General features: G+C 42.2%; 1 protein-coding gene across 2 annotated transcripts in view; it reads left to right on the top strand.

Annotated features, from left to right (window-relative positions):
* The window catches only part of raver2 (ribonucleoprotein, PTB-binding 2), a 195,871-nt gene that overhangs the window by 14,094 nt on the left and 158,463 nt on the right, over nucleotides 1-23,314 (top strand). For both annotated transcript variants that reach the window (XM_036978624.1, XM_036978623.1), the window contains exon 2: nucleotides 12,044-12,110. In XM_036978624.1, the coding sequence (XP_036834519.1) occupies nucleotides 12,044-12,110 (67 nt within the window). The remainder of the gene's footprint in view (nucleotides 1-12,043; nucleotides 12,111-23,314) is intronic.

The following is a 23,314-nucleotide window of genomic DNA, read 5'->3' as shown; positions in this document are numbered from 1 at the left end:
CAGGAGTTTAGTAACAATGACGGTCTGTTCCTTTGTACAAATGAATGAACTATCTCCAGATGGCAGGGACGGACTATCTCCAGACTGTCTAGAATGCTGATTTATACTGACTGACCTTGGCTTCAGGCGAGGAGGGAAGGCTCGAGAACTATAGGGCCTCTCTACCGGTGTCATGAAAGAGATAGAACATTTAGAAAACGCTGACGTCATTTTCAGTTTATAACCTGTGGAAAAATGTGTATGTACCAGTACTCTCTTGAATTAAACGCTGTTACCTGACTTTTAAGACTGGTCTCGATCTACTTCATGCATAATTAATGAACTTACAACTCATTAATGAAATAGAAAGAGTGCGAATTTGGTTTTGGCTACAAAACATATAGGAATTTAGAATTCCTCTAACAGTTCCCCAGAGAGCAGCCATACATCTACTCTCGGGCAGCAGTTCCCCAGAGACCAGCCATCCATCTTTTGTCAGGCAGTAGTTCCCCAGAGACCAGCCATACATACATCTTCTGTCAGGCAGCAGTCCCTCTTTGCCATGCAAATGAACTGAATCCCCAAAAAACATTTCCACTTTATTTCAGCCCTGCCACAAAAGGACCAGCTTACATCATGTCAGTGATTCTCTCGTTAACCTGTCTAGGACTAGGGTTCCCTCGCCAACAGCCAATGAAATTGCAGGGCGCCAAATACAAATCAACAGAAATCTCATGAATCAAATTTCTCAAACATACAAGTATTAGGCACCATTTTAAAGGTAAATTCCTGTTAATCCAGCCACAGTGTCTGATTTCAAAAATGCTTTACAGGGAAAGCTCCACAAACGATTATGTTAGGTCACCACCAAGCCACAGAAAAACCCAGCCATTTTTCCAGCCAAAGAGAGGAGTTACAAAAAGCACAAATAGAGATAAAATGAATCACTAACCTCTGATGATCGTCATCAGATGACACTCATAGGACTTCATGTTAACCAATACATGTATGTCTTGTTCGATAAAGTGCATATTTATATCAAATAATCTCATTTTACATTGGCGCGTTACGTTCAGTAGTTCTAAAACATGCGGTGATTGTGCAGAGAGCCACAAGAATTCACAGAAATACTAATTATAAATGTTGATGAAAATTCAAGTGTTATGCATGGAACTTTAGATACACTTCTCCTTAATGCAACCGCTGTGTCAGATTTCAAAAAAACTTTACGGAAAAAACATAATCTGAGAACGGCGCTCAGAGCCCAAACCAGCCAAAAGATATATCTGCCATGTGGCGCAGTCAACATTAGACAAAAATAGCATTATAAATATTTACTTACCTTTGATGATCTTCATCAGAATGCACTCCCATGAATCGCAGTTCCACAATAAATGTTTGTTTTGTTCGATAATGTCCATCATTTATGTCCAAATAGCTTCTTTTGTTAGGGCGTTTGGTAAACAAATCCAAACGCGCGTTCAGCTCCAGTCGGACGAAAAGTTCAAAAAGTTATATTACAGGTCGAAGAAACTTGCCAAACTAAGTATAGAATCAATCTTTAGGATGTTTTTATCATAAATGTTCAATAATGTTCCAACCGGAGAATTCCATTGTCTGTAGAAAAGCAATGGAACGAGAGATACCTCTCATGTGAACCCGTGCTACGGTGCGGTCGTCAGTTAGGCAGGTTACCTTCGCTTTCTTGGGCACAGGGAGCATGCTGGTCTGCTTGAAACATGTAGGTGTTACAGACTCGGTCAGGGAGAGTTTGAAAATGTCAGTGAAAGGGCCTCCCGAGTGGCGCAGTGGTCTAAGGCTAGAGGCATCACTACAGACTCGGGTTCAATCCCAGGCTGTGTCGCAGCCGGCCGTGACCAGGAGACCGTTGAGGCAGTGTACAATTGGCCCAGCGTCGCCTGGGTTAGGGGAGGACTTCCCAGGATTTCCTTGCCCCATCGCGCACTAGCAATTCCTTTTGGTGGGCCGGGCGCATGTCCTCTGACACATTGGTGAGGCTGGCTTCCGGGTTAATCGAGCAGTGTGTCAAGAAGCAGGGTTGTGTTTCGGAGGATGCATGGATCTCGACCTTCGCATCTCCCGAGTCTGTACGGGAGTTGCAGTGATGGGACAAGACTGTAACTACCAATTGGATATCATGAAATTGGGGAGAAAATAAAATGTCAGTGAAGACACTTACCAGTTGGTCCGTGTATGCTCTGAGTACACGTCCTGGTAATCCGTCTGGCCCCGCGCGTGGCCTTGTGAATATTGACCTGTTCCAAGGTCTTGCTCACATCGGCTAAGGAAAGCGTGATCACACAGTCGTCCGGAACAGCTGATGCTCTCATGCATGCTTCAGTGTTGCTTGCCTCGTAGTGAGCACAAAAAGCATTTAGCCCATCTGGTAGGATGTCTCAAGTTTTAAGGGAGAGTGCAATTGGCATGCTGACTGCAGGAATATTCACCAGAGCTGTTTCTAGAAATGTTAATTTCTCTACCATAAGCCGCCTCCAACATCATTTTAGAGAATATGGCAGTACATCCAACCGGCATCACAACCGCAGACCACGTGTAACCACGCCAGTCCAGGACCTCCACATCCGGCTTCATCACCTGCGGGATCGTTTGAAACGAGTCACCCAGACAGCTGATGAAACTGATGGTTTGCACAACTGAAGAATTTCTGCACGAACTGTCAGAAACCATCTCTGGAAAGCTCATCTGCGTGATCGTCGTGCTCACCAGGTTCTTGACCTGACTGCAGTTCGGTGTTGTAACCGACTTCAGTGGGCAAATGCTCACCTTTGATGACCACTGATATGCTGGAGAAGTGTGCTCTTCACAGATGAATCCCGACATACGGCTGGTGCGTAATGGTGCCGGTGAGATTAGGGTATGGGCATGCATAAACTTTGGACAACTAACACAAATGCATTTAATCAATGGCCATTGGAATGCAGAGATACCATATCTGAGATCCCGAGGCCCATTGTCTTGCCATTCTTCCGCCACCTTCACCTCATACAGTTGAAGTCAGAAGTTTACATACACTTAGGAGTCATTAAAACTCCACAAATTTCTTGTTAACAAACTACAGTATTGGCAAGTCGGTTAGGACATCTACCTTGTTCATGACACAAGTAAGTTTTCCAATGATTATTTCACTTATAATTCACTGCATCACAATTTCAGTGGGTCAGAAGTTTACATACACTAAGTTGACTGTGCCTTTAAACAGCTTGGAAAAATCCAGAAAATGATGTCATGGCTTTAGAAGCTTCTTTAGGGTAATTGACATAATTTGTGTCAATTGTGGATAACTACAAATACCTAGTGGTCTGGTTTGACTGTAAACTCTCCTGCCAGGCTCACATTAAGCTTATCCAATCCAAAATTAAATCTAGAATCGGCTTCCTATTTCGCAACTAAGCATCCTTCACTCATGCTGCCAAACATACCCTCGTAAAACTGACCATCCTACTGATCCTCGACTTCGGCGATGTCATTTATAAAATAGCCTCCATCACTCTTCTCAACAAATTGGATGCAGTCTATCACAATGCCATCTGTTTTGTCACCAAAGCCCCATATACTACCCACGCGACCTGTACGCCCTTGTTGGCTGGCCCTCGCTTCATACTCGTCGCCAAACCCACTGGCTCCAGGTCATCTACAAGTCTTTGCTAGGTAAAGCCCCGCCTTATCTCAGCTCACTGGTCACTATAGCAGCATCCACTCGTAGCACTCGCTCCAGCAGGTATATCTCACTGGTCACCCCCAAAACCAATTCCTCCTTTGGCTGCCTTTCTTTCCAGTTCTCTGCTGCCAATGACTGGAACGAACTGCAAACATCACTGAAGCTGGAGACTCATATCTCCCTCACTAGTTTTAAGCACCAGCTGTCAAAGCAGCTCACAAATCACTGCACCTGTACATAGCCCATCTGTAAACAGCCCACCCAACTACCTCATCCCCATAATGTATTTATTTATTTATATTGCTCCTTTGCACATTCCTTTGTATCCTTTGTATCTCTACTTGCACATTCATCTTCTGCACATCTACCATTCCAGTGTTTAATTGCTATATTGTAATTACTTCGCCACCATGGCCTATTTATTGCCTTAACTCCCTTATTTTACCTAATTTGCACTCACTGTATATATACTTTTTTTCTACTGTATGTGTGTAACTCCATGTTGTTGTATGTGTCAAACTGCTCTGCTTTATCTTGGCCAGGTCGCAGTTGCAAATGAGAACTTGTTCTCAACTAGCCTTTTTTATTTTATTTTACTTTTATTTAGCCTACCTGTGGATGTATTTCAAGGCCTACCTTCAAACTCAGTGCCTCTTTGCTTGACATCATGGGAAAATCAAAAGAAATCAGCCAAGACCTCAGAATAAAAATTGTAGACCTCCACAAGTCTCGTTCATCCTTGGGAGCAATTTCCAAATGCCAAGTTCATCTGTACAAACAATAATACGCAAGTATAAACACCATGGGACCACGCAGCCATCATACCGCTCAGGAAGGAGACGCGTTCTGTCTCCTAGAGATGAACGTACTTTGGTGCGAAAAGTGCGAATCAATCCCAGAACAACAGCAAAGGACCTTGTGAAGATTCTGGAGGAAACAGGTACAAAAGTCCTGTATCGACATAACCTGAAAGGCCGCTCAGCAAGGAAGAAGCCACTGATCCAAAACCGCCATAAAAAAGTCAGACTACATTTCTCTCTACTATTATTCTGACATTTCACATTCTTAAAATAAAATGGTGATCCTAACTGACCCAAGACAGGTAATTTTTTACTAGGATTAAATGTCAGGAATTGTGAAAAACTGAGTTTAAATGTATTTGGCTAAGGTGTATGTAAACTTCCGACTTCAACTCTAGTTCAGCATAATAATGCACAGCCCTATGTGGAAAGAATCTGTACACCATTTCTGTAAGCTGAAAACTCTCTCAGTTCATCCATGGCCTGCTTACTCACCAGACATGTCACCCATTGAGCATGTTTGGGATGCTCTGGATCGACATGTACAACAGCGATTTCCAGTTCCAATATCCAGTAACTTCACTCAGCCATTGAAGAGGAGTGGGACAACATTATATAGCCACAATCAACAACCTGATCAACTATGAGAAGGAGATGTGTTGCTCTGCATGAGGTAGGGTAATTGGTGGTCACACCAGATACTGACTGGTTTTCTGAAGCGCACCCATAATTATTTTTTAAGGTATCAGTGACCAGAAGATGCATATCTGTATTCCCAGTCATGTGTCTATAGATTAGGGCCTAATGAATTTATTTAAATGGACTGATTTCATTATATGAACTGTAACTCAGTAAAATCTTTGAAGTTGTAGCATGTTGCATTTCTATTTTTGTTCAGTGTATATAAAAAAACTACAACTAAAGACAGATGATTTTACAGACACAAAAAAACAATGTAACTAAAGAATAATAATGGGTGTGTGTGTTAGTGTATGTAAGTGTGTGTGTGCGCATCTATCAGTTACACATACATGTCAGTACACACACACAACAAGTAAGTCACATGTCAGTACATACACACAACAAGTAAGTCACATGTCAGTACATACACAAAAGTAGGTCACATGTCAGTACATACACACAACAAGTAAGTCACATGTCAGTACATACACACAACAAGTAAGTCACATGTCAGTACATACACACAACAAGTGAGTCACATGTCAGTACATACACACAACAAGTAAGTCACATGTCAGTACATACACACAACAAGTGAGTCACATGTCAGTACATACACACAACAAGTAAGTCACATGTCAGTACATACACACAACAAGTGAGTCACATGTCAGTACATACACACAAGTAGGTCACATGTCAGTACATACACACAACAAGTAAGTCACATGTCAGTACATACACACAACAAGTGAGTCACATGTCAGTACATACACACAAGTAGGTCACATGTCAGTACATACACACAAGTAGGTCACATGTCAGTACATACACACAACAAGTAAGTCACATGTCAGTACATACACACAACAAGTGAGTCACATGTCAGTACATACACACAAGTAGGTCACATGTCAGTACATACACACAAGTAGGTCACATGTCAGTACATACACACAACAAGTAAGTCACATGTCAGTACATACACACAACAAGTAAGTCACATGTCAGTACATACACACAACATGTGAGTCACATGTCAGTACATACACACAACAAGTAGGTCACATGTCAGTACATACACACACAAGCAGGTCACATGTCAGTACATAAACACAACAAGTAAGTCACATGTCAGTACATACAAACAACACGTAGGTCACATTGCAGTACACACACAGAAGTAGGTCACATGTCAGTACATAAACACAACAAGTGGGTCACATGTCAGTACATACACACAACAAGTAGGTCACATGTCAGTACATACACACAACAAGTAAGTCACATGTCAGTACATACACACAACACGTAGGTCACATTGCAGTACACACACACAAGTAGGTCAGATGTCAGTACATACACACAACAAGTAAGTCACATGTCAGTACATACAAACAACACGTAGGTCACATTGCAGTACACACACACAAGTAGGTCACATGTCAGTACATACACACAACAAGTAGGTCACATGTCAGTACATAAACACAACAAGTAAGTCACATGTCAGTACATACACACAACACGTAGGTCACATTGCAGTACACACACACAAGTAGGTCACATGTCAGTACATACACACAACAAGTAGGTCACATGTCAGTACATAAACACAACAAGTAAGTCACATGTCAGTACATACACACAACACGTAGGTCACATTGCAGTACACACACACAAGTAGGTCACATGTCAGTACATACACACACAAGTAGGTCACATGTCAGTACATACACACAACAAGTAGGTCACATGTCAGTACATACACACAACTAGTAGGTCACATGTCAGTACATACACACAACAAGTAGGTCACATGTCAGTACATAAACACAACAAGTAGGTCACATGTCAGTACATAAACACAACAAGTAAGTCACATGTCAGTACATAAACACAACAAGTAAGTCACATGTCAGTACATAAACACAACAAGTAAGTCACATGTCAGTACATACACACAACACGTAGGTCACATTGCAGTACACACACACAAGTAGGTCACATGTCAGTACATACACACAACAAGTAGGTCACATGTCAGTACATACACACAACACGTAGGTCACATTGCAGTACACACACACAAGTAGGTCACATGTCAGTACATACACACAACAAGTAGGTCACATGTCAGTTCATACACACAACAAGTAGGTCACATGTCAGTACATACACACAACAAGTAAGTCACATGTCAGTACATACACACAACAAGTAAGTCACATGTCAGTACATACACACAACAAGTAAGTCACATGTCAGTACACACACACAACAAGTAAGTCACATGTCAGTACACACACACAACAAGTAAGTCACATGTCAGTACACACACACAACAAGTAAGTCACATGTCAGTACATACACACAACAAGTAAGTCACATGTCAGTACATACACACAACAAGTAAGTCACATGTCAGTACATACACACAACCAGTAAGTCACATCTCAGTACATACACACAACAAGTAGGTCACATGTCAGTACATACACACAACCAGTAGGTCACATGTCAGTACATACACACAACCAGTAAGTCACATGTCAGTACATACACACAACAAGTAGGTCACATGTCAGTACATACACACAACAAGTAAGCCAAAATATTGATGTTTTGTTCCCCGAGCCACTTAGTTATCACTTTTGCCTTATGGCAAGGTGCTCCATCATGCTGGAAAAGTCATTGTTCGTCACCAAACTGTTCCTGGATGGTTGGGAGAAGCTGCTCTCGAAGGATGTGTTGGTACCATTCTTTATTCATGGCTGTGTTCTTAGGCAAAATTGTAAGTGAGCCCACTCCCTTGGCTGAGAAGCAACCCCACACATGAATGGTCTCAGGATGCTTTACTGTTGGCATGACACAGGACTGATGGTAGCGCTCACCTTGTCTTCTTCAGCTTTTTTCCAGATGCCCCAAACAATCAGAAAAGGGATTCATCAGAGAAAATGACTTTACCCCAGTCCTCAGCAGTCCAATCCCTGTACCTTTTGCAGAATATCAGTCTGTCCCTGATGTTTTTCCTGGAGAGAAGTGGCTTCTTTGCTGCCCTTCTTGACACCAGGCCATCCTCCAAAAGTCTTTGCCTCACTGTGCGTGCAGTCCCAGTTATCAGGTTTGCATCTAAGTGTTGTATAAAATAAATGATTAAGTATAACAATACTTTTGTGAGGATAGAAATGTGATTTTAGCCTTCTAAACGGGATAATGGCTTTTCATATAATCCTGGGCCCAGTCAGTAACCACGTCCACGTGAGCACAAACGTGTCAACAGGATGGAACGCCCCCCAAGGCCAGAGTGCTGAAAAGGACTCCCTGAGAATTTAAACACAGACTAGAGAACGTGAGGACGTGGTCCACACGTTGAAATGGTTAAAACTGCAAGAAAATAGTAAGACCCTCTGAAACTCTCGACGAGTGAAGAAGGTGAAAACTAGACCAAAACATGCCATGTCTGCAGCTCTGCGTGTAAAGCAGTCTCGGACAATTGACCAAAGACGGGAGGGAAGAACAGATCCCTCTCACCACCAGGTGGTACACCTCTGATGTATCCATTCTAACGAGCACTCTAAGACAAAGAAGCACAACCAGAGACTTACATTGATCTACTCGCCATTGCCTGATCGAGTGGTTTCAACAGAGAGATGACAGAGAAAGACATCTACGTGTAAATATATGTTGCATATCTAATCCGAATGAGAGGTTGTTAGGGTGCTAAATATTCGTGTTTATGGTGAGCGTAGTTTCCAAATGTATGTAGGATAAGTCCACTCACTTTATCTTACCTGCTCTTTATCCTTCCCCATCCTTTTTCCATTGTGTAACAAGCCATCATATCAGGTTAGTCCTCTAGGGAATGTTTTCATTGCGTTATGTCAGTAATCAATAACCTATACCGTGTGTGTGCGTGTGTTTATGTATTTCTGTGTGATTATTTATTTTCTAACTAAATAATTAAACCAATTTGTGTATCGCTGATTCATCCCTTAGATTCGGGATCGTGCAGATTTACGAAGTAAACAACGTTCAGAATGAGACTGATGAGGTAATAATTAATAATTGACTGTTACTGATGTAAGAGATACAGTATTTACAATATCTTTAGAGTTTAAGTTGGGAGATAGTAACTCGTTCAAGAACTATTCCCGTGGTGCCCCAAATTCCTAATGAGTTAATTGTTACATGATTAATTTAATCGAGTAATAGTTAAACGTGGTAGGTAATTATTTGATAAATAGCCGTCATCACATTAATGATAGTCACGTCACGACAGTTTATTTAGTATATTTTTTCTCAACTCTATTTCTTGAACTGCATTGTGGGTTAAGGGCTTGTAAGTAAGCATTTCATGGTAAGGTCTGTTGTATTCAGCGCATGTGACAAATAACATTTGATTTGGATCTGTGGCATTGTGTTGTGTGACAAAACTGCACGTTTTAGTGTGGCCTTTTATTGTCCCCAGGACAAGGTTCACCTGTGTAATGGTCATGCTGTTTAATCAGCTTCTTGATATGCTACACCTGTCAGGTATATTGGCAAAGGAGAAATGCTCACTAAGAGGGATGTAAACAAATTTGTGCACAACATTTGAGAGAAATAAGCTTTTTGTTCGTGTGGAACATTTCTGGTATCTTTTATTTCAGCTCATGAAACATGGGACCAACACTTTACATGCTGCGTTTATATTTTTGTTTTGTATACAGTACCAGTCAAAAGTTTGGGTTGAGGTCAGGTGATTGTGGAGGCCAGGTCATCTGATGCAGCACGCCATCACTCTCCTTCTTGGTCAAATAGCCCTTACACAGCCTGGAGGTCCTGTTAAAAAACAGATGATAGTCCCACTAAGCGCAAAACAGATGGGATGGCGTATCGCTGCAGAATGCTGTGGTAGCCATGCTGGTTAAGTGTGCCTTGAATTCTAAATAAATCACTGACAGTGTCACCAGCAAAGCACCATCTCACCCCCTCCTCCATGCTTCACTGTGGGAACCACACATGCAGATATCATCCGTTCGCCTACTCGGCGTCTCACAAAGACACAGCGGTTGGAACCAAAAATCTCAAATTTGAACTCATCAAGATTAAAGGACAGATTTCCACCGGTCTAATGTCCACTGCTTGTTTTCTTGGCTCATGCAAGTCTCTTATGATTATTATTGGTGTCCTTTAGTGGTTTCTTTGCATCAATTCAACCACGAAGGCCTGATTCACAGTCTCCTCTGAACAGTTGATGTTGAGATATTTCTGTTACGTGAACCCTGTGAAGCATTTATTTGGGCTGCAGTCTGAGGCTGGTAACTCTAATGAACTTATCCTCTGCAGCAGAGGTAACTCTGGGTCTTCCTTTCCTGTGGCGGTCCTCATGAGAGCCAGTTTCATCATAGCGCTTGATGGTTTTTGCGACTGCACTTGAAGAAACTTTCAAAGTTCTTGACATTTTCTGGATTGCCTGACCTTCTTATCTTAAAGTAATGATGGACTGTTGTTTCTCTTTGTTTATTTGATCTGTTCTTGCCATAATATGGACTTGGTCTTTTACCAAATAGAGCTGTCTTCTGTATACCAACCCAACCAGATTTAGGAAATCTGTTCACAAGTATTCCCACACATAATAGGGAGACGTGATCATATACAAATGTAAGCAGGGTTTGAACGGATCATGTTTTAGTCAAATATATCTGTTTTGGCTTCTTGCAGTCTAAACATTGTTTTAAATTATTTTCCGGCCCCCTACAACGCGCTGAACAAAAAAAAATCGGCCCGCGGCTGAATCTAGCGGATGATCCATGTTGTATGGGCTGTTGGGTTGGTTGGTAGTATGCACTGACTGTAAGTCACTTTGGATAAGAGCCTCTTCTAAATGACTAAATAGTCTAAATAAGTTAAATGTGTGGATGAATCAGAGGGCCGGGTGACATTTGGCTGTAAAAAGAAAAAGTCTTTAGTATCTTAATATTTGTATTAATATGTTTTGGGGATGTATCTCCCCTGTGAGTGTTAACTACATGTTTTCTCAATAAAGAGCCCAAAAAGCTATTCAGCTCTTCAACAGGATATGCTTGATCTAATTTCCCAATCATTAAATAATTACAATAGGGAGACCTTCCATCAAAGACTTCTGAAAGTATATCTGGAGAAGAAAATAAATGTAAAAGAATGAAAGATTTAGCTCATTGGACAGCAGTGACGTTAGTGTGTTCTGTGTTTCAAAGATTCCTGCTGTATAAACTCTCTCTCTCTCTCTCTCTCTCACTACCTCCATTCTCTCTTTCTCTCTATCTCTCTCTCTCTCTATCTCTCTCTCACTCTCCCTCCCTCCCTTCTCTTTCTCTCTCGCTCTCACTCTCTCACTCCCCCCCCCTCTCTCTCTCACTCTCCCACTCCCTCCCTCCCTTCTCTCTTTCTCTCTCTCTCTCTCTCCCTCCCTTCCTTCTCACTCTTTTCTCTCTCTCTCTCACTCTCTCCCTCCCTTCTCTCTCTCTCTTTCTCGCTCTCTCTCTCTCTCGCTCTCTCCCCCCTTCACTCTCTCCCTCTCTCTCTCTCTCACTCTCCCTCTCTCTCTCTCTCTCTCTCTCTCTCTCTCTCTCTCTCTCTCTCACTCCCTCCCTTCCTTCTCACTCTTTCCCCCTCCCTCTCTCTCTCTCTCTCTCTCTCTCTCTCTCACTCTCTCACTCACTCACTCTCACTCACTCGCTCACTCACTCACTCCCTTCCTTCTCACTCTTTCCCCCTCCCTCTCTCTCTCTCTCTCTCTCTCTATCTCACTCACTCCCTCCCTTCCTTCTCACTCTTTCCCCCTCTCTCTCTCTCTCTCTCTCTCACTCCCTCCCTTCATTCTCACTCTTTCCCCCTCCCTCTCTCTCTCTCTCTGCAGGAGGTCCATGAGATTCTGAGAGAATACGAGCTCAAGTACTGCTTTGTGGACCGCACCAAAGGGACAGGTAAACCAAACCACCCTCCACTTCTCCAAACCATCACCATTCTCTTCAGTTCACAGAACAACCCCACCATGTCTGTCCAGTCCTTTTCTCTTTTCCTGGTTAGAGGGAATGGCTGTATTTAGAGTAGAGCGAGAGGGAGAGCCAAACTCGAAAACCTTTTGAAACACAGATCTGCAAACAGCTGAGATGTTGTGGCTGAGGTGGGGGGCACTAAAGGTTAATGCTGTTTAATTGCTGATGAGAGCTTAATGAGAAACGGCCTTATCCACAGCTCATGTCACACTGTTAATTAGTCCAACAAACCGTTGTGTCAAGGTAGGATGGGTTCTGACATACCAGTAGAAGTATATAAAGAATGTCGGAGACTCTATACATTTTTTTTAACTGTATTTAATTGTCTTAATACGGATCCCTTGGTGATATTTTGAGAGCTCCGCTGTTTTCTCTCTCTCTCTCTCTCTCTCTCTCTCTCTGTCTCTCTCTCTCCTCTCATAAATAGAGGTACATGCTTTGAATAGCCTAGCTCTTTTAGAGAAGGTAGCTAGTTGCAGAACTTAATGCGTCAGTGGAATTGTTATGATCGCCGTTTTGAATTAAAAGATGGAGTAAGAACTATTTTGAATCAAATCTCATTTAAATTGGGGGAGCTTCAAAGAGATTGCCAGTGAGAGGAGGGAAGAGAGAGAGAGAGAGAGAGAGAGAGAGAGAGAGAGTGGGTTTTCTATCAAATACCATGCCACAGCAGCACAGTAGCATATCTATTATCTGGTGTTGTCTCTGAGGCCAGGACCAGTATTGTCAAGATCAGTAATCTTTGACTTCAGACACAGCGAGTCGATCACAGAGAAGATCTGACAGCATTTTAACTCTGTTATTAATCTTTTAGATATTTTCCCCCCTCTTACACACATGCGGGCTGTCTAGCGCACACACATGCTCATGTTTGTACCACACACACTTTTGTCTATCACAGAAGTCAGGATGATTGTGTGTGTTCTAAGTATCCCAGGCTAGCTGACCGAGCAGTAGGCACACCACAGGGCATGTGAGAGGGAGGCATGTTACTCCAAACCTGATTAGCAGGTGTTACACTGTAATCTTTCCCCCTGTCAATCACCGTCTCCCCAACCACCACCACACAGCCACTGACTTCAGCTGCCACTATGCTCTGAATTACCGATAGTCAATTATTATTTTTCGAGTGGTCCCAACGATTGTCTGTCACCTCAGATCATGGATGGAGAGATGAGAGCATCTTCAACGAGGAGCCAGCAAGGTATGTTAAGCTAGCTAGCTAGTTAAGTACACAATGCATTAGGTATGTTAAGATAGCTAGCTCTAATGAACTTATCCTCTGCATCAGAGGTAACTCTGGGTCTTCCTTTCCTGTGGCGGTCCTCATGAGAGCCAGTTTGATCATAGCGCTTGATGGTTTTTGCGACTGCACTTGAAGAAACTTTCAAAGTTCTTGAAATTTTCCGGATTGACTGACCTTCTTATCTTAAAGCAATGATTAACTGTTGTTTCTCTCTGCTTATTTGATCTGTTCTTGCCATAATATGGACTTGGTCTTTTACCAAATAGAGCTGTCTTCTGTATACCACCCCTACCTCACAACAATTCCACAAATTAACTTTTAATTGAAATGCATTCCATTCCTCATGAAGCTGGTTGAGAGAATGCCAAGAGTGTGCAAAGCTGTCATCAAGGCAAAGGGTGGCTACTTTGAAGAATCTTAAATATAAAACAAATGTAACACTTTTTTGGTTACCACGATTCCATATGTGTTATTTCATAGTCGTGATGTCTTCTCTATTTTTCTACAATTTAGAAAATAGTCAAAATAAAGAAAAACCCTTGAATGAGTAGGTGTGTCCAAACTACTGACTGATACTGTATATTATTGTACAGTATAATAATTCATTTTAGTAATGATTATTTAATGCAAACAATCCCAGCAGTTGCTTTAAACATATATATAGTGACAATCTCTTCTGAAACATTGAAGCTGAATGTTGGTCTTTTTCTCTCAATGGAATTAGAAAATGAGTTTACAGAACAAAAACAATCTAAAAGCCGCCACACATATTTATGGCAATATTCTCTCTCTACAAATTGACGTTTGCGCTGCACCCGATCTACAGCAAATCAGCAATCAGTCTGCTAGCTCAGTGGTTTTCAAATGACCTGGACCTGGTCCCCAAAAAGCAGTGGTTCAAAACCCGTGACCCCCCCTCCCCCCACCTATGCATGCATGCACAATCGCTGCGCAATGTAGCCTGTCATTACAACCTACAGGATCCAACTTTTTTTTCCAGTTTTCACCTAAAATTACATACCCAAATCTAACTGCCTGTAGCTAAGCACCCGAGGTAAGGATATGCATATTCTTGATACCATTTGAAAGGAAACACTTTGAAGTTTGTGTAAATGTGAAATTAATGCAGTAGAATATATCACATTAGAACTGGTAAATATATATTTTTTAATTAAAAAACATATTTCAAATGCAAGAGAAAGGCCATAATGTATTATTCTAGCCCAGGCGCAATTTAGATTTTGGCCACTAGATGGTAGCAGTGTACACTACCTTTCAAAAGTTTGGGGTCACTTAGAAATATACTTTTTTTCCATGGAAACATACATGAAATTAGTTTCAAAATGAATAGGAAATATAGTCAAAATGTTGACAAGGTTAGAAATAATGATTTTTAATTGAATAAATACAGTTGAAGTCGGAAGTTTACATACACTTAGGTTGGAGTCATTGAAACTGTTTTTTCAACCACTCTACAAATTTCTTGTTAACAAACTATAGTTTTGGCAAGTCGGTTAGGACATCTACTTTGTGGATGACACACGTAATTTTTCCAACAATTGTTTACAGACAGATTATTTTACTTATAATTCACTGTATCACAATTCCAGTGGGTCTACTAATTGTAGACCTCCACAAGTCTGGTTCATCCTTGGGAGCAATTTCCAAATGCCTGAAGGTACCACGTTCATCTGTACAAACAATAGTACGCAAGTATAAACACCATGGGACCACGCAGCCGCCATACAAAATTATCTATATCCATAGTCAAATGAGTCCTATATCGACATAACCTGAAAGGCCACTCAGCAAGGAAGAAGCCACTGCTAAAAAATGTAGTTCCTCGGCGTACACATCAAAGACAAACTGAAATGGTCCACCCACACAGACAGTGTGGTGAAGAAGGCACAACAGCGCCTCTTCAACCTCAGGAGGCTGAAGAAATTTGGCTTGTCATATAAAACTCTCACAAACTTGTACAGAACAAGCTTGTACGGACGCACAATTGAGAGCATCCTGTCGGGCTGCATCACCGCCTGGTACGGGAACTGCACCGCCCACAACCAGAGGGTGGTGCGGTCTGCACAACACATCACTGGGGGAAAACTACCTGCCCTCCAGGACACCTACAGCACCCAATGTCACAGGAAGGCCAAAAAGATCATCAAGGACAACAACCACCTGAGCCACTACCTGTTCACCCCGCTATCATCCAGAAGGCGAGGTCAGTACAGGTGCATCAAAGCTGGGACCGAGAGACTGAAAAACAGCTTCTATCTCAAGGCCATCAGACTGTTAAACAGCCATCACTAACACAGAGAGGCTGCTGCCTACATACACACTTGAAATCATTGGCCACTTTAATAAATGGATCACTAGCCACTTTAATAATGCCACTTTAATAATGTTTACATATCTTGCAGTACTCATCTCATTTGTACAGTTGAAGTTGGAAGTTTACATACACTTAGGTTGGAGTCATTAAAACTTGTTTTTCAACCACTCCACACATTTCTTTTTAAACAAACTATAGTTTCGGCAAGTTGGTTTGGACATCTACATTGTACAAGTCATTTTTCCCCCAAAAATTTACCGACACTTCACTTATAATTCACTGTATCACAATTCGAGTGGTCAGAAGTTTACATACAAGTTGACTGTGCCTTTAAACAGCTTGGGCAATTCCAGAAAATGATGTCATGACTTTAGAAGCTTCTGATAGGCTAATTGACATCATTTGAGTCAATTGGAGGTGTACCTGTGGATGTATTTCAAGGCCTACCTTCAAACTCAGTGCCTCTTTGCTTGACATCATGGGAAAGTCAAAAGAAATCAGCCATTGTAGACCTCCACAAGTCTGGTTCATCCTTGGGAGCAATTTCCAAATGCCTGAAGGTGCCACGTTCATCTATACAAACAATAGTATGCTAATATAAACACCATGAAACCGCGCAGCCATCATACCGCTCAGGAAGGAGACGCATTCTGTCTCCTAGAGATGAATGTACTTTGGTGCGAAAAGTGCAAATCAATTCCAGAACAACAGCAAAGGACCTTGTGAAGATGCTGGAGGAAACAGGTACAAAAGTATCTACATCCACAGTAAAACTAGTCCTATATCGACATAACCTGAAAGGCTGCTCAGCAAGGAAGAAGCCACTGCTCCAGAATCGCCATAAAAAAACAGACTACGGTTTGCAACTGCACACGGGGACAAAGATCGTACTTTTTGGAGAAATGTCCTCTGATGAAACAAAAATAGTTGAAGCTTGGTCCAAATGGGTCTTCCAAATGGACAATGACCCCAAGCATACTTCCAAATGGACAATGACCCCAAGCATACTTCCAAATGGACAATGACCCCAAGCATACTTCCAAATGGACAATGACCCCAAGCATACTTCCAAATGGACAATGACCCCAAGCATACTTCCAAATGGACAATGACCCCAAGCATACTTCCAAATGGACAATGACCCCAAGCATACTTCCAAATGGACAATGACCCCAAGCATACTTCCAAATGGACAATGACCCCAAGCATACTTCCACAGTTGTGACAAAATGGCTTAAGGACAACAAATTCAAGGTATTGGAGTGGCCATCACAAAGCCCTGACCTCAATCCTATAGAACATTTGTGGGCAGAACTGAAAAAGTGTGTGTGAGCAAGGAGGCCTACAAACCTGACTCAGTTTACACCAGCTCTGCAGGAGGAATGGGCCAAACTGCACCCAACTTATTGTGGGAAGCTTGTGGAAGGCTACCCAAAACGTTTGACCCAAGTTAAACAATTTAAAGGCAATACTACCAAATACTAATTGAGTGTACGTAAACTTCTGACCCACTGGGAATGTGATGAAAGGAATAAAAGCTGCAATAAATCATTCTCTCTACTATTATTCTGACATTTCACATTCTTAAAATAAAGTGGTGATCCAAATTGACCGGGAATTTTTACAGGGAATTTATACTAGGATTAAATGTCAGGAATTAAATGTATTTGGCTAAAGTGTATGTAAACTTCCGACTTCAACTGTATATACTGTATTTTATACCATCTATTGCATCTTGCAAGTCTCAAGTTATTTGATTTTCTATCAAGTCGAGTCTCAAGTCATCAAATTCGTTACTTGAGTCAGACTCGAGTCCAAGTCATGTGACTCAAGTCCACACCTCTGCATGTATATACAGTATGTGTACAGTCTGCCCGCTTAATGCTGAATTAGCTCAACACCATGTTTCATTTGGATGTAGTATCTATTGTATGGGATGTAAATTCCATCACCCTCTTGGGGGAATTTAGATACAGATTTTTAAGGTGATTTTATTGGACCGTGTTTTTAATTCATGGGAAAGAAACACTATAATATATTGTGTGCTGACTGTATCTCACGGACGGCTTGGTTTGCCCTACGTGTCAAATAAGTGGGGCGTTTCTGAGAATTCCTGGGAATGATAATTGGCTGGTGTGATGTTTCCTTTGAACAAAACAACAGAGAGTAATTCCAAAGGAAACTCCAGGTTTTCAACCTGTCTCTTTCCTGGAGGAGGCTAGCTACAGTAGAGAGAGAGGACTGCTGGTGTGTTTTATCAGACATCAATGTAAACATGTGTATGTCGATTATTAGGTTCCTATTAACACTAATTGACATGTATGGCGTGTGTGTGTGTGTGGGTGTAGCTCTCTGTAAGAGTGTTTGACTGTCTGCCCAGAGTGTGTCTCTGAAAATGTGTTTGGCAATGACTCTCTGCATGCGTGCATGTGTATGTGTCACTCTCTCTCTCTGTAAGGATTTCCGTTTCTTTAGGGAATGAGAGTATTTCTCCCTCTTTATCCCCAATGTTAACTTTACTCTGCTCTCGCTTCAGTGCAAATTAGAGCCAGGCATCTGTTGCAGCTCAAGTGGACTACAAAACCTACAATGCAATGCTCTCTCTCTGGCTACACTACATGACCATAAGTATGTGTACACCTGCTCGTGGAACATCTCATTCCAAAATGATGGGCATGAATATGGAGTTGGTGATAGTGTGTTGTCCTCTAGCTCCAGTGACAGGAAATATGTAGCTATGAAGCATTACTACACGATTTCCTGTTTTCAAAGATGAACCACTTAGAAGTTAAATCGTGGGGATCATTTTAATTTTACCCACTGATATAACATAGACTTTCATCAAATTGCTAGGAGTTTCATGATTTTTATTTCTGGGGGTGGATTATCCCTATAAGACCACCTCGTTACGGAGTGTTTCGGTGTTAATTTAACAGTTACCATCTATCATTACCAATCTATTATATATGCACTAGACGACTGACAGGGGGCGCGGTTTTGAAGCCACGGTACCTCCATCTTTGAACTCCTCCACCGTTGTAAAATATATTTTGGAAGCTATAGAAATGTATTTTATTACAGAAGCCTCAATGCATACTTTTACATTTTAATATGTGAGCTAAACATATATTTTTAGAACGTACTAATGTTACTGCCTCCACAACAATAAAAATACTTAAAATACATGTCATTTTGTCCTTAAAACAGCAACCCAGGGTTTATATACATCATTGGTCATTACCTGGCCTCCCATCCCACTGGCATTGGATAAAACCTCATCCAGGCCAGCCATAGAGCTTCCATAGAGTGCTCCGGAGTGGAATTCGGAATTCCGAAGGTATGTGAGGCGTTCCGGAACTGTCCGCTGAGATGACAATGGAAGAGGTCAGCAGGGGAATCCTGGCCACACAATGGGCCTTTTGTGTGAGCCGTACTGTCCATATAATGAAGACACTGAGTAATAGAGGAGCCCTGCACGGTTCAAAGCTAACTGGCCCAGAGCTTTGTACTTGACACAAAATGGACTTCAGCCCACACAGTCCCATCAGCGACTTCATGAATGTTTGTCTCTGATGTACACTAAGCCTCTGTGGTGCATATGACCTATGTGCTGTGCAGTCATTTTCTTTTGAAATCTGGGGTTGAACCATCATTATACCTTAGCTACACTGGCCGTCCATCCACGTGCGCCATCGCGCACATGTTGATTTTGTCTATCCCCACCAGATATGGTCTTGAAATGCAAGTTAAAATACCAAAACCAACTGTGAACCAACTTAATTAATTTGGGGACAGGTGGAAACACACAAACATTCATGGTCATTTAGCTAGATTGCTGTTGCTAACTAGTTCGTCCTGGGAGATAAACATTGGGTTGTTATTTTACCTGAAATGCATACGGTGCTTTTTTTTTATAGATATTTGTAGAATTTTGACCTGGAATCGTACAAAATGTAGTGTTTCTCTACTCTGACGATTAATCCACAGATGAAAAGGGAATGTGAGTTAGTTTGTAGTTGGTTATCTTTGATTAGTCTCTCCTTGTTCGTCTTTCAAACATCTACGTGGGTTTGTATGTTCGTGAAAACCAATGAGTATATGGGAGAGGCAGGACTTTAAGCAAGTCAAGCTTCTTGAATTGAACCAAGTTTTATTTTAGCCTTCGGGCAAAGCAGACACCCGTTGACGCACGCGAGCGGTGTGAAAGAAATGATTGAATAACATATACGTGTACATTTATTTTGCAAAGCTCGCACATACAACATGGCCGGTCTGGTTTCCCTGTTAGGATGCTCTTTATGTTTTGTTATGGTGAGTTGTTGTCTAAGGATTCCCTAGGGAGTCGTCTTTCTACCTTCATCCTGTGTTTTCAAAGATTCACAGATTTCATTATCTGACAATTTCAGTATATTTCTACTGTTCAAGAGGTTCGTTTAAATTGCAAGCTGATTATGATCACTCTATTCGTACAGGATGTTTAGGAGTCATGTTCAGCTGTAAAGAGACAGGAAGAGGAACTGTAAAGAGACAGGAAGAGGAACTGTAAAGAGACAGGAAGAGGAACTGTGAAGAGACAGGAAGAGCCACTGTGAAGAGACAGGAAGAGCCACTGTGAAGAGACAGGAAGAGGCACTGTAAAGAGACAGGAAGAGCCACTATGAAGAGACAGGAAGAGGCACTGTAAAGAGACCGGAAGAGGCACTGTAAAGAGACAGGAAGAGGCACTGTCAAGAGATTTGAAGAGGCACTGTAAAGAGACAGGAAGAGGCACTGTCAAGAGACAGGAAGAGGCACTGTAAAGGGACAGGAAGAGGAACTGTAAAGAGACAAGAAGAAGCACTGTAAAGAGACAGGAAGAGGCACTGTAAAGAGACAGGAAGAGGCACTGTAAAGAGACAGGAAGAGGCACTGTAAAGAGACAGGAAGAGGCACTTTAAAGAGACAGGAAGAGGCACTGTAAAGAGATTTGAAGAGGCACTGTAAATAGACAGGAATAGGAACTGTAAAGAGACAAGAAGAGGCACTGAAAAAAGTGACAGGATGAGGAACTGTAAAGAGACAGGAAGAGAAACTGTAAAGAGGCAGGAAGAGGCACTGTAAAGAGACAGGAAGAGGCACTGTAAAGAGACAGGAAGAGGAACTGAAAAAAGAGACAAGATGAGGAACTGTAAAGAGACAGGAAGAGGAACTGTAAAGAGACAGAAAGAGGAACTGTGAAGAGACAGGAAGAGGCACTGTCAAGAGACAGGAAGAGGGACTTTAAAGAGACAGGAAGAGGCACTGTAAAGTGACAGGAAGAGGAACTGTAAAGAAACAGGAAGAGAAACTGTAAAGAGGCAGGAAGAGGCACTGTAAAGAGACAGGAAGAGGCACTGTAAAGAGACAGGAAGAGGAACTGAAAAAAGAGACAAGATGAGGAACTGTAAAGAGACAGGAAGAGGAACTGTAAAGAGACAGAAAGAGGAACTGTGAAGAGACAGGAAGAGGCACTGTCAAGAGACAGGAAGAGGGACTTTAAAGAGACAGGAAGAGGCACTGTAAAGAAACGGGAAGAGGAACTGTAAAGCGACAGTAAGAGGGACTGTAAAAAGAGACAGGAAGAGGAACTGTAAAGTGACAGGAAGAGGAACTGTAAAGAAACAGGAAGAGGCACTGTAAAAAGAGACAGGAAGAGGCACTGTAAAAAGAGACAGGAAGAGGCACTGTAAAAAGAAACAGGAAGAGGAACTGTAAAGAGACAGGAAGTGGCACTGTAAAGAGACAGGAAGAGGAACTGTAAAGAGACAGGAAGAGGCACTGTAAAGAGACAGGAAGAGGAACTGTAAAGAGACAGGAGGAGGAACTGTAAAGAGACAGGAAGATGAACTGTAAAGATACAGGAAGAGGCACTGTAAAGAGACAGGAAGAGGCACTGTAAAGAGACAGGAAGAGGAACTGTAAAGAGACAGAAAGAGGCACTGTAAAGAGACCGGAAGAGGCACTGTAAAGAGACCGGAAGAGGCACTGTAAAGAGACCGGAAGAGGCACTGTAAAGAGACAGGAAGAGGCACTGTCAAGAGATTTGAAGAGGCACTGTAAAGAGACAGGAAGAGGCACTGTGAAGAGACAGGAAGAGGCACTGTAAAGGGACAGGAAGAGGAACTGTAAAGAGACAAGAAGAGGCACTGTAAAGAGACAGGAGAGGCACTGTAAAGAGACAGGAAGAGGCACTGTAAAGAGACAGGAAGAGGCACTGTAAATAGACAGGAAGAGGCACTGTAAAGAGACAGGAAGAGGCACTTTAAAGAGACAGGAAGAGGCACTGTAAAGAGATTTGAAGAGGCACTGTAAAGGGACAGGAATAGGAACTGTAAAGAGACAAGAAGAGGCACTGAAAAAAGCGACAGGATGGGGAACTGTAAAGAGACAGGAAGAGGAACTGAAAAAAGAGACAGGATGAGGAACTGTAAAGAGACAGGAAGAGGAACTGAAAAAAGAGACAGGATGAGGAACTGTAAAGAGACAGGAAGAGGAACTGTAAAGAGACAGAAAGAGGAACTGTGAAGAGACAGGAAGAGGCACTGTCAAGAGACAGGAAGAGGGACTTTAAAGAGACAGGAAGAGGCACTGTAAAGTGACAGGAAGAGGAACTGTAAAGAAACAGGAAGAGAAACTGTAAAGAGGCAGGAAGAGGCACTGTAAAGAGACAGGAAGAGGCACTGTAAAGAGACAGGAAGAGGAACTGAAAAAAGAGACAAGATGAGGAACTGTAAAGAGACAGGAAGAGGAACTGTAAAGAGACAGAAAGAGGAACTGTGAAGAGACAGGAAGAGGCACTGTCAAGAGACAGGAAGAGGGACTTTAAAGAGACAGGAAGAGGCACTGTAAAGAAACGGGAAGAGGAACTGTAAAGCGACAGTAAGAGGGACTGTAAAAAGAGACAGGAAGAGGAACTGTAAAGTGACAGGAAGAGGAACTGTAAAGAAACAGGAAGAGGCACTGTAAAAAGAGACAGGAAGAGGCACTGTAAAAAGAGACAGGAAGAGGCACTGTAAAAAGAAACAGGAAGAGGAACTGTAAAGAGACAGGAAGTGGCACTGTAAAGAGACAGGAAGAGGAACTGTAAAGAGACAGGAAGAGGCACTGTAAAGAGACAGGAAGAGGAACTGTAAAGAGACAGGAGGAGGAACTGTAAAGAGACAGGAAGATGAACTGTAAAGATACAGGAAGAGGCACTGTAAAGAGACAGGAAGAGGCACTGTAAAGAGACAGGAAGAGGAACTGTAAAGAGACAGAAAGAGGCACTGTAAAGAGACCGGAAGAGGCACTGTAAAGAGACCGGAAGAGGCACTGTAAAGAGACCGGAAGAGGCACTGTAAAGAGACAGGAAGAGGCACTGTCAAGAGATTTGAAGAGGCACTGTAAAGAGACAGGAAGAGGCACTGTGAAGAGACAGGAAGAGGCACTGTAAAGGGACAGGAAGAGGAACTGTAAAGAGACAAGAAGAGGCACTGTAAAGAGACAGGAGAGGCACTGTAAAGAGACAGGAAGAGGCACTGTAAAGAGACAGGA

This window comes from Oncorhynchus mykiss, chromosome 5 (assembly GCF_013265735.2).
Source record: "Oncorhynchus mykiss isolate Arlee chromosome 5, USDA_OmykA_1.1, whole genome shotgun sequence".
In the NCBI taxonomy this organism is placed as follows: Eukaryota; Metazoa; Chordata; class Actinopteri; order Salmoniformes; family Salmonidae; genus Oncorhynchus; species Oncorhynchus mykiss.
The sequence above is the reverse complement of the archived record's forward strand: the minus strand, read 5'-3'. Positions and strand labels throughout refer to the sequence as shown.